Source organism: Babylonia areolata, chromosome 11 (assembly GCF_041734735.1).
Source record: "Babylonia areolata isolate BAREFJ2019XMU chromosome 11, ASM4173473v1, whole genome shotgun sequence".
NCBI classification, from domain to species: Eukaryota; Metazoa; Mollusca; class Gastropoda; order Neogastropoda; family Buccinidae; genus Babylonia; species Babylonia areolata.
In genome coordinates this window covers 2,763,849-2,775,026 of record NC_134886.1, presented here as the reverse complement: position 1 = coordinate 2,775,026, position 11,178 = coordinate 2,763,849, and the positions used below count along the sequence as shown (strand labels likewise).

Sequence of the window (11,178 nt, the reverse complement as noted above, 5' to 3'; positions counted from 1 at the left end):
CGACCCCGAAGACCTCGTCAGCAGGGCCACCCAGCAGATGGTCAACAAGGTCGTCAACGTCTACCTGCTGACCCTGTTCTTCTTCATCTCCGTGCCCACCAACGTCGTCAACATGATCATCTACTGGAAGCAGGGATTGCAGGAGAGGATCAACCTGTGTCTCTTCTGTCTGTCCTTCGCCGACTTTGTCACCGTTCTCACTCACTTCGAGTGGAACCTGGATGGCGTGTACGCCGAAATCACCGGGCAGCCTTACGAGCTGGTGGTGATGAAGTTCAACGTGAACAACATGATCCACTCTCTGGCCGCCTTCATCTACATCTCCGGTTTTCTCTCCCTGCTCATCGCCTTCGAGCGGTTCCTGTGCGTGGCGTACCCTCTGAAAGCTCACTACGTTCTCCGCACCAGAACCACCATCGTCATCATCGTCACGGCTCACGTGCTCATCATGGCCGGCCATTACGTCATCAGCACCAGGTGGCGCGTCGAGTGCATGTTCGACCCGCAGATTGGCCAGACCGTGGACGCCTTCTACTCCGGGCAGTTCTACCTGCAGAACAAGGAGCTGGTGGACGTCTTTGAAGGGATCGTCTTCGGCATCCTGCTGCCCGGGGCCTGCGTCAGCGGGGTCCTCGTCTTCACCATCATCATTGTCGTCAAACTGCGGCAGATGGCCGAGTGGCGAACCCAGTCCACCGCCACCACCACCGCTACCAGCAATGCCAAGGACGTGACCCTGACCCGGATGTTGATCGGTACGTCTGTCCTGTACGTGGCCTGCACCACCCCCCCGCTCCTCTTCCACGCCGCGCTTCCCGCGCTGCCCGAGCTGAGCCTGGACGGGAGTCTGTACAACACGTACTACATGTTCATCAACCTCCAGCAGCTCTGCACCTACGTCAACTCCTCCGTCAACTTCTTCATCTACTACGCCTTCGGCACCAAGTTCCGCTGTGGCGTCAGGAGGCTGTTCTGCTGCAGGGCCAGGCTGGGGGACGGGGGCGGCGGGCCCTGTGCGGTCCGGGAGAACGCCAGCAGCAAGAGCTCCGGAGACACCAAGGCCACGCTGTCTGTGTCCCTGTCTGAACACACCTCCTCTGCCGCGGCTTCCGGCGGCCCAAAGCAGAGCTCGAGCTCTGCTGGTGGTTGTGTTGAGGATACCGCCGATCCCTGCAGCTCGTCTGACAAGTACTGATATAAAACAAAGCGCAACAGATGATGATGATAGTGATACTACTACCTCTACTACTGCTACTAGTAATAATGATAATGTAAATAATTATTATATAGCGCGTTTCTCTAGAAATACTGCTCAAAGCGCTTTACCATTCGTTCCCCACTCCTCGCCTCCCTTCGATACTTCCTGCCCATCCTCCACCCCCCATCCCCACCCCCCATGCCTCCCCTCGTCCCCCCCCCCTCCCCCACCCCGGAGGGAATCTAAGCACATATGTCATAGATGAAGATTTCTTCTTCTTTGTCGTCGTCATCGTCGTCGTCGTGGGCTGCAACTCCTACGTTCACTCGTATATACACGAGTGGGCTTTTAGGTGTATGACCGTTTTTACCCCGTTCTTCTGTGCTCTGTGCTCTTTTTTTTGTGTGCAAAAACATAGTGGCTTCGATATGTCGAAGGATTTAGCTCCAGGTTTGTACGTGAGAAAAGCGAGTTAGTACACTGTGTGTTTGTACTGTGCTCCTTTCGCCAACATCTGTGTGTTTGTACTGTGCTCCTTTCGCCAACATCTGTGTGCGGAACGAGCGAAAAAGACCAGGAGAAAGCAGTTTCCAGTGTTGGAGCCACCATGGCGGCGGCCACGCCAACCCCGCCGGCCGTGTGGAACCAGTATACATTACTAGGCCTACCAGGGCACTCCCTACATACGAGACGCTGCCTACAGTGTATGACATTTGTGTTGCCGCGGAGGCTGCGTGCGGTCGAGGAACAATTCGGGGGGCGCAGCGGATTCGCGGTCTGTGGCGGATATATCCGCGAAATGAAGAAGTAAGAGACCATTTGTTACTGGAAGGGTTCCTGTTTAGGGGAGCACGAGTGTCTCTCCTGGATAGGAATCCTTTTGTTAACAAGGACCAGGGGGATGAAAAACCCACCACAAAGCTGTGGGTGAATAACATCCCGCTTAGTATCAGTAACGAACTAATAGAAACAGCTCTGAAAAAGATAGGGGTAGAGCTACGGTCATCTCTCAGAAATGAGCTGGCAAGGAACCCCGACGGGCGACTGACCCAGTTTGAAACTGGCCGCCGTTTCGTGTACATCACGGTACCAGTCACACCACTGAGGCCAGTCATGAAAATTGGTGTATTCACTGCAGACATTTATCACAAAGAACAAAAACAAAAACCAAAAAAGTGTAACAAATGCCTGCAGGAGGGACATGTGGCAGCTAACTGTGAAGGGGAGGTGGTCTGCAAAGGTTGCCTGCAGCAGGGGCATAAAAAATGGACTGCCCCTCTTTGGTGCCCCTCAGTGCCGAGGAAGAAGAAGTTAGGGAAGTTGAAACACCAGCAGCATGCGAGCCACAGGGCAGCAGTCAACCAGCACTGGCAGTCGCCAGCACGTGTTCTCTCCCCACCGGTCTGACCTCTTCCTCACGACCTTTGGCTTCGTTTTATGGACTTGTGTTTTATGATTAATGATTATGGTTATCTGCTACAGAAATTTTAAGAAATGCTATCCCCATACCAGTTATGAACCACGATATATGTATCTATTGATACATTAATGTGCGGGGTCTGAGAAATAAGCTAAAAAGAAAAGTTTATTTGACTTCCTCAGAAAACAAAAGTTAGACATAGCATGTTTGCAGGAGACATACGTTACAGATGATGTGATGCACGAAATCGATAGACAATGGTCAGGAAGCATATTCTGTAGTGCAGGAACTAACAGAAGCAATGGACTCATTATCCTCATTTCCAAACTTAAGCAGATGCAGGCAGAATTAATTCATGCAGCAGAGAGAATACTACAAATTAGAGTCAGGCATGACAACAGAATAACCATCATCGCTAATTGCTATGCACCAAACTCGACCGTAGATAAATTAGAATTCATAAACCAACTGGGCAGCCTACTGCAAAAGCAAGACTACGACCATTTGTGGGTACTGGGTGATTTCAACACAACAATAAGCCATCTAGGTAACATCGCGGGCAAACCACACTCACCACGAGAAAATGAAGCTCTCATGGAAATGTTATCTTCTCTAGACCTGGAAGACACATGGAGATCTATCCACCCAGACGACAAAGAATATACTTGATCCACTCCTTTCACAGCAAGGAGAATTGATTATATTTTCTGTGACACTATCTCCCAAGCACTCGTGCAGAAAAGAGACATTGAGTTATTTCCCCACTCAGACCACAAACTTGTAAAAGCAATATTCAGCGCAAACAGGTTTCAAAGAGGTCCAGGATACTGGAAGTTTAATAGCTCGTTGCTATCAGAGGAACGTTTTCTGGAAGAAACAAACGATTTTATAGATTCACATTTCTCAAAATATAAAGACGAAAATCCACAAAAAGCCTGGGAAATGTTTAAAGTTAAATACAAGTCCTACTGTATCAACTATTCAAAAATCGCCAAAAATAGAGCTTCAAATAAACTGCAAAAATCAAAATGCTGCACGCCATTGAACAAAATCTGACTGACACAAAGCATTCTTGATAAAAACATGATAATGAAAGTGCAACAACAACAAAAAAGAAAAAAAGAAATAGAACTACAGGAACTAACAGAAGCAAGAGGTGCTCAGATTCGTTCAAGAGTCAAGTGGATAGAGGACGGGGAAAAAAACACAAAATACTTTCTGCGCCTTGAAAGGGCCCAATGAGCCGCGAACGTAATATCATCTCTACGCATAAGCCAAATCACGACAGACAACCCACAGACAATATTGAACCAGATCGAGAAATTTTATACAGAGTTATACAAGAAAGACTTATCCGTAGATAAAGGAAGAAACATAAGAGGCCATTTCCTGAGCAACGAAGATTATCCAGTACTTACAGAAGAAGAAAAAGACCTCTGTGACAAAGAAATAACTCTGAACGAGCTAACAGTAGCACTCACAAACTTAAACAAAGACTCTGCGCCTGGTAGTGATGGCCTCACACCAGCATTTTATAAAACGTTCTGGGACAAACTAAAAACGCCATTCCTTCTCTGTATTACATAAGCCATCAAGGAAGGAGAATTACTTTTCTCAATGAAGAAAGGAATTGTTACAATAATCCATAAAGGCCAGGACCTGGACAAAAATAACCTCACAAATTATAGACCTATTACTATCACAAATACAGACTATAAGATAGTCACGAAAGCACTTGCCACAAGACTCCAAAATGTCATCAGAACAGATGTAAATGAAGACCAAGTAGGTTTCATAAAGGGAAGAAATATAGCAGTTCACTTGAGATTCTTTGATGACTTAACTAAGCACCTCAATACAACGAATCAAACAGGTGCTCTAGTTGCTCTAGATTTCTCTAAAGCCTTTGACACAATATCAAAAGATTGTATCATCGAAGGACTAGATATTTTCAACTTTGGCCCAGTATTTAAGAATGTTGTTTCTACTGAAATGAAAAGCACACAAAGTTGTGTTCGCAATGGTGGATGGCTGTCTGATTGGTTTCCAACAGAACGAGGAATCAGACAGGGATGCCCACTAAGTCACCTTCTTTTCGTACTAGCAGTAGAAATACTGGCGATTAGAATTAGAAACAATAAAGAGATTCGAGGAATTGAATTGACGCCATTAGGAGGTATGTGCAACGAAAGTAACACCTCTAAAATAAAACAGTTTGCAGATGATACAACATTAACTCTAAAAAAATGAACAGGACATTCGGATAGCTACAGACATTATATCTCAGTTTGAAGAATACTCAGGTCTGAAATTAAATAAAAGTAAATCAGAGGGTATGTGGCTGGGGTCAAGAAAGCATGAAACAGGCGACATAAATAGCATTCCCATAAGACCTGACAGGCTGAAAATTCTGGGGATATATTTCTCAGCAGACAAAGAAATTTCGGAACTGGAAGAAAACTGGAAATCTAAAATCGAAAAAAGAAACCCATCACTATACGGTAAGGTTATCTTGGCAAAGACGTTTTTGTTGTCACAGTTCTCACACGTCCTGCAAGTATCGGCTTTACCAGTCAAAGTCCTCAGCACCATTAACACACTTATGTACAGGTTTTTGTGTAAAAAAAAGTTTAATAATAAAAAAGCTTTTGAAAAAATAAAAAGAGGCGTCCTCAGCCTTGACAAAGAAGATGGTGGCTTGAATATGATCAACATCGAACACCAACAGCAAATGTTCCTGGTCAAATGGGCAGCTAGACTCCTCAGAGAGACAAAAGCGCATTGGGGCATTCTTGCAAGACAAAATATGTCACCTTTCAAGGACAGTTATTGCAGTTTTAGCTGTAATATTTTACCTAAAGACATTAAAAAGCTGGAAAATGTTAAGTCATTCTTCTGGAGAGAGGTAATAAAAGCAGTAGCCGTTCTTAACAAAGACAGACCAATAGAAAATATAAAAACGGAACCGCTATGGAACAACAAAAATGTAAAATACAAAGGTAATGTGTTACACTTTCCCAAATGGAGCAAAAAAGGCATTCTTATCGTGCAGGATCTTTGTCAGCATGGAAATGTAATGACATACGAAGAAGTAGAACGCAAACTGAGCACTGACCCGGGCCTTCTTTTCGAATACAATGCCATCATGTAAAAAGTGTTTTGTGAGTGTGGTTCGATTCTAATAGAAGAGAGAGGGGAACAGACAGGGGGATATAGGATCAACTAATGATGCACTCACTCACTCTCTCCTCACATCAATAGCAGGGCCACATGGAGTGGTTTTTATAGAGTGTTTACTTTTACAATATACATGGGAAATCAGCACACCCACTAAGCAGTTCACCCTACTTAGCAAAAGCAACACACACAAAAGCAGCACACACTACCTACTTCAAGTACTTCCTACAAGCAGCATCTACAAGCAGCACCTACAAGCAGCACACAGTAAAAAGTTCACCCTACACCTAAAGCAGCACACCTGGAACACAAACACACAACCAAAACCCAGGGTCATATAAAATCTCGAATATCTGGACATCACTGACATAAAAGGCCTATACCCTCTCAGCACCTTTCATCACATGTCCACCAGTATGCACTCCTCTCACACATTGATCTATGTGAGGAAATACAAACTTCATCAAGCTTACCTGCCACCATACCAATTACCATACTTTGTACAAAACATATCACTGACCAATACAACCCTGGGTTCCAACTCATGTTACCCATCATTCAATTAAACTGTGTGTTACAATTAGCAAACAGATCTTTTTGTCTTCACAAGGTATACCACCAACACAAGTACATGTAAGGAAATTATTACTTCCAACATATCTCTGGTAAACAGCAATGTGCAACAACATAGCACTGACCCTCAGTGCTCTCCTTGTTAATCAACTCATTATTCCCATTACAATGTTCTTTCCCACTTTGTCTGAACAAGGTAAACCACTGACACATAGCACAACTCCTACACATGTTACCACAACAACCAACAACTCAAACATGTGCTCCACAACACTTGCTGTTACCCCCCATGTGCACACACATGAAAAACCCTCAACACACACTGACAGTGTGTTAGCCAATAGATCTGTTCAGTTCACACTGAACCAACACCACCTACTATATACAAAACAAGTAGGTAATACATCAAGAATACAGAACAAGATATCTGTAACAAAACAGAAGGGGGGGTGGGGGGGGGGACTCAAAAAATATAGGCCAGTACTTCCCTCAGTGGGTAGCTTTCACACATTAACCCCTTTTCTTTCCACAAACCACAAGATCAACTTAAACCAGCTGTCCACTGACATAAAACAGTTTCCCAACACAACTGAGTTAGCAACATAACATAAAACCATTACAAGTCATGTACTCACAGCCCAACAAGGATTTCCTTGCTCCTCACAACACAGATCAGTCAGTCAGAGATGAGACAAGAAAAAATAAGAAAGAGAAAGAAAAGACAACAGAAAGGAGAAAAATGATGATGGAAGGAACAAAAAGAAACAAAAAAAACAACAAAAAACAAAAAAAACAGAGAGAGAGAGAGAGAGAGAGAGAGAACAAAAAACAAAACAAAAAAAGTGGGAAAGAACCTTCCAAGGATGCTGAGACTATCCTGCTCATTTGCAGAAATTTTACGCATCCACTGATTTATAAAAAAAAAGAAAAAAAAAAAAAGAATGAATCAAACTGTACTGGGAATAAATGGGAAATAGTTTAAAACAAGTAGTAATCTTCATCGCTGGAGTCGTCACCAAACTTTGGAGTGCCAAACAAATCACGGCCCGGAGATCTAGCACCACGTCCAGCCCCCATCAGACCCAACGGACCCGAAGCACCAGGCGCATTGAGCCATCTTCCTCTAGAGCCCCCTCCCATGCCACCTAACTGTGGAACACCGAACAAATCTCGCCCACCCAGCCCGGGTGGCTGGCGGCCTGCTGAAGCCTGGTCCATGTCCTGGGCCTCCATCAGCTTGCCTACCTCGCCCAGGAACCACACCACCCCCTTCAAGACTACAGCGTAGTTCTCGATGAAGCTGGAGGCCTGCTTGGTCACCACCTGTTCCTTCAGCCTCTCCATCTCTTTCTCGTGGTTCTCCTCTCTCCTCCTGGCCTCCTGTCTTTCCTCCTCTCTCTGTTGCTCCAGCATCCTCTGTCTCTCTTCTTCTCTCTTCTCCATCTCCTCCCTGTCTTTCTGGCGCTGCTCTTCCATCTGCCTCTGGAACTCTTGCTTATCCTGCTCCAGCTGCTGGCGCATCTCCTCCTCCTCCTGTTTCCGGCGCTGCAGGAGTTGTTCTTGCTGCTTCAGTACGGCCTGCATCTCCTGCTCTTGCTGTCTCCTCTTCTCCGCTTCCTCCTCGGCCCTCCTCTTCTCCATCTCCGACATCTGGGCTTCTCTCTCTCTCAGCATCCGTTCCTGTTCCTCCCGCTCCTGGTGAGCACGCTGCAGCTCTTGTTGGAATTTCTCAAAGCCGATCTGCTGCTCCTTGATCTTGGTTTGCAGTTCTTCTTCCAGCTGCCGTCGTCTCTCTTCCTCCTCCTGCATGCGGCGCTGCCTTTCTGCTTCGTTCCTCTGGAACTGCTCCTGGGTTCTTCGAGCTGTTTCTTCCGCTGCCTGGGTCTGCTTCTCCAGCTGCTGGACGTACTTCTGCCTCTGCAGGTCTCGCTTCTCCACCTCATGCAGTCTGCGTGCCACCTCCTCCTCCATCCCCTGCCCGATGTTGCCGTACTTGGGACAGGAGTAGGGCTTCCCCCGGTTCTGCTCCCCCATCATTCTCACCATCTGCAGCAGGCGCTCCACCTGTGGAGGGGAAGGAATTTTGTTTAACATTTCGTCACACATACTGATGGATTGTATACATTTCGTCACACATACTGATGGATTGTATACATTTTGTTCAAGTTTTCATTTTCAGATTCGACTGTTATCGTTTAGAATGTAGGGGAGGAATGGGAGAGTTGAATGGTTGGTGAGTTGGGTGAAACACGGTCAATGGAAAGTGAATCAAAAATGAATTTTTGTGATAAGCAAAAGTAGAATTGGAAAACGAATTACTTCGTGCACTTCGTAAAAAGAGGAGATGGATTTCATAATAATGAACAAGAGAGGCAAAGCCTTAAAGACTCACTTGTAATACATATTTTGAAAAAGATAAATATTTTTTTTTAATTTTTAAAAATTCAATTTAAGACTTTGCCATCGCCTCCGTGTTCATCAGGCTAAGTTACACTTGGAAACTATGACACAGTCCATTCAATTTCTCTTTTATGTACATTCTAGTCAAACCAGTATCCACTTTGAGATAATATATTCACAGGCAGTAAACACGTCAGATGTTGTAGTTAGTGTCACTGAATGTGTTTTGTCCAGAATTATTTTTCTTCTCTTAATTGCGAACAAGAAAAAACAAGATCTGCACAGACCAGCCTAGACAAGGCTGACCAAAACTCAGTGAAACAGTCAGTTCAATTTTTCTTTTATGTTCATTGTAGTTAATTCAGTGTCCATATTAGAATATTCATGTGCAGTAAACATGGTGGTGGTGTAGTTAGTGTCACTGTATGTGTTCTGTCCAGAATTTTTATTTCTTTTCTTTTAATTGCGAACACGAAAAACGAGGTCATGCCGTCTTCTTACCAAGCATAGCCAACGTTCCGGCAACTGGGAAGCGGTAATATGGTGTTTTCGGATTCTGGAACGAGTCTCAACGAAATAAACCGTTAAATGTCCGGAAATACGGCTTAATTTGGGAGACTTACAACTTATTATTGGTATGACTGCGAAGATTTCTTTCCTACTATGTTTAAGCCAAATACGGTATTGGCAGACAAAGATTTCCAAAGAAAATGGCAATGTTACAGTTTACCACAAAACACACACACACACACACACACACACACACACACACACACACACACACACACACACACACACACACACACACACACACACACACACACACCACACACACACACACACCACACACACACACACACACACACACACACACACACACACACACTAAGCTGCACCTGAGGCCGCGGGTCGGAAGCCATGTTGTTGAAGACGACGTAGCGGTTGCCGCACTCCCTGAGCACCTGCTGCAGGGTCTGCGGGGTGTCCGGTCCGATCAGGTCGGTGATGGACCTCCGGTCCCGCTCCAGCATGTCGCCGTGCGTGAAGACGACGATGATGTAGCGGGTGATGGTGTCGTCGAACAGAGCTTTCAGGCGCTGGTAGGCGCCGTGCTCCTCGGCGGTGTAGCGGCCCAGGCGGACCACGTAGAGTACGGCGTGAGGCCCGGGGTGCATGCCCGCCACTGCCTGCACGATCGTCACGCAGATCTCCTCCTGTGATCGGTGCGTATCGTACAGCCCTGGGGAGTCAATGATCTGCAAGGCAACACCGACACCGTCAGAGGTACGGAAGTATGTACATGTCAAACAAGGTCACTTCTTTTGACATACATAATTTGGAACAATACAAAGAACAGTTCTTTTGACGTGCAGAACTTGGAACAATACAAACAACTTCAGTTCTTCGGACATACAGAACTTTGGTCTGAACGCTAGTCATTCAGACGAAAAATAAACCAACGCTTCTTGTGTAGCAAGCGTATAGCGCACGTAAAAGAAACCAGTGACCACAAAAGGCAAAATAAAATTCTGTAGAGAAAAAATCCACTTTGGTTGGGTAGGAAACAAAGGGACTTGCAGGCTGTGTTGCACTGCAGCGACGCACTTTCCTTGCGGAGAGCAGCCAGTTTCACACAGAGAAATATGTTGCAATACAATACAATACAATACAATACAATACTGACCTCAATCTTCCGACCATCGCGAACGTTAGTTTTTCGTTCGCATTCACTGGTCACGGAAGCAAAGGTGGCAGCAGTGTCGAACAGTTTTTCTCCAAATATGGTGTTTCCGGTTGTACTCTTTCCGCTTCCCGTTTTGCCCATCAACAGGAATCTGAAGATTTCTGTGGGAGAAAAAAACAAACATATTATGCTGTGAAACTCTATCCCTGCTCTCTCTCTCTCTCTCTCTCTCTCTCTCTCTCTCTCTCTCTCTCTCTCTCTCTCTCGCTTTTGGTTTCGCGCGTTTCTCAATTTTATTGCGCTTCGTTCTGGTCTACAAGAAGTTCGTCAGTATGAATCAACAAACAGCTTCACCTTTACTTCAAGTGATAGGTCTTGCTTTGTGTATCTCTAAGTTATTGTCTCCCACCCAAACACATCGCGATCATCCCGGCGTCCGGCCCCCCACCCCACCCTGACACTCATCCCCAACTCCACCCACTTTTCTTTGTAAGATGGAATCTTCTCCTCCCTCTTCTTCTTCTTTTTTTTTCAGCTTCTTTTTTTCCTGTGAAGAAAGTTGCAGCGCAGTGCACAGATGACAGCCATGTAGCATGTTTTATAAGAGTTGAGTTCAACGACCTATATCGGTTCACGCCCAAGAGATCAAATAATTCAAGGCTGCAAGGGCAGGGGGTGGGGGTGGGGGTGGGGGGAGAGGCTCTAACGATTGGGTCACGCAGCATC

General features: G+C 45.6%; 1 protein-coding gene across 2 annotated transcripts in view; it reads right to left on the bottom strand.

The window, feature by feature from the left end:
• Nucleotides 1–5,409: 5,409 nt before the first annotated feature.
• LOC143287461 (uncharacterized) overlaps nt 5,410–11,178 on the bottom strand; it is a 9,952-nt gene continuing 4,183 nt past the window's right edge. For both annotated transcript variants that reach the window (XM_076595463.1, XM_076595464.1), the window contains 3 exons: nt 10,453–10,613; nt 9,665–10,024; nt 5,410–8,432 (listed from right to left, as the gene is read on the bottom strand). In XM_076595463.1, the coding sequence (XP_076451578.1) occupies nt 7,347–8,432; nt 9,665–10,024; nt 10,453–10,613 (1,607 nt within the window). In that variant the 3' untranslated portion in view covers nt 5,410–7,346. The remainder of the gene's footprint in view (nt 8,433–9,664; nt 10,025–10,452; nt 10,614–11,178) is intronic.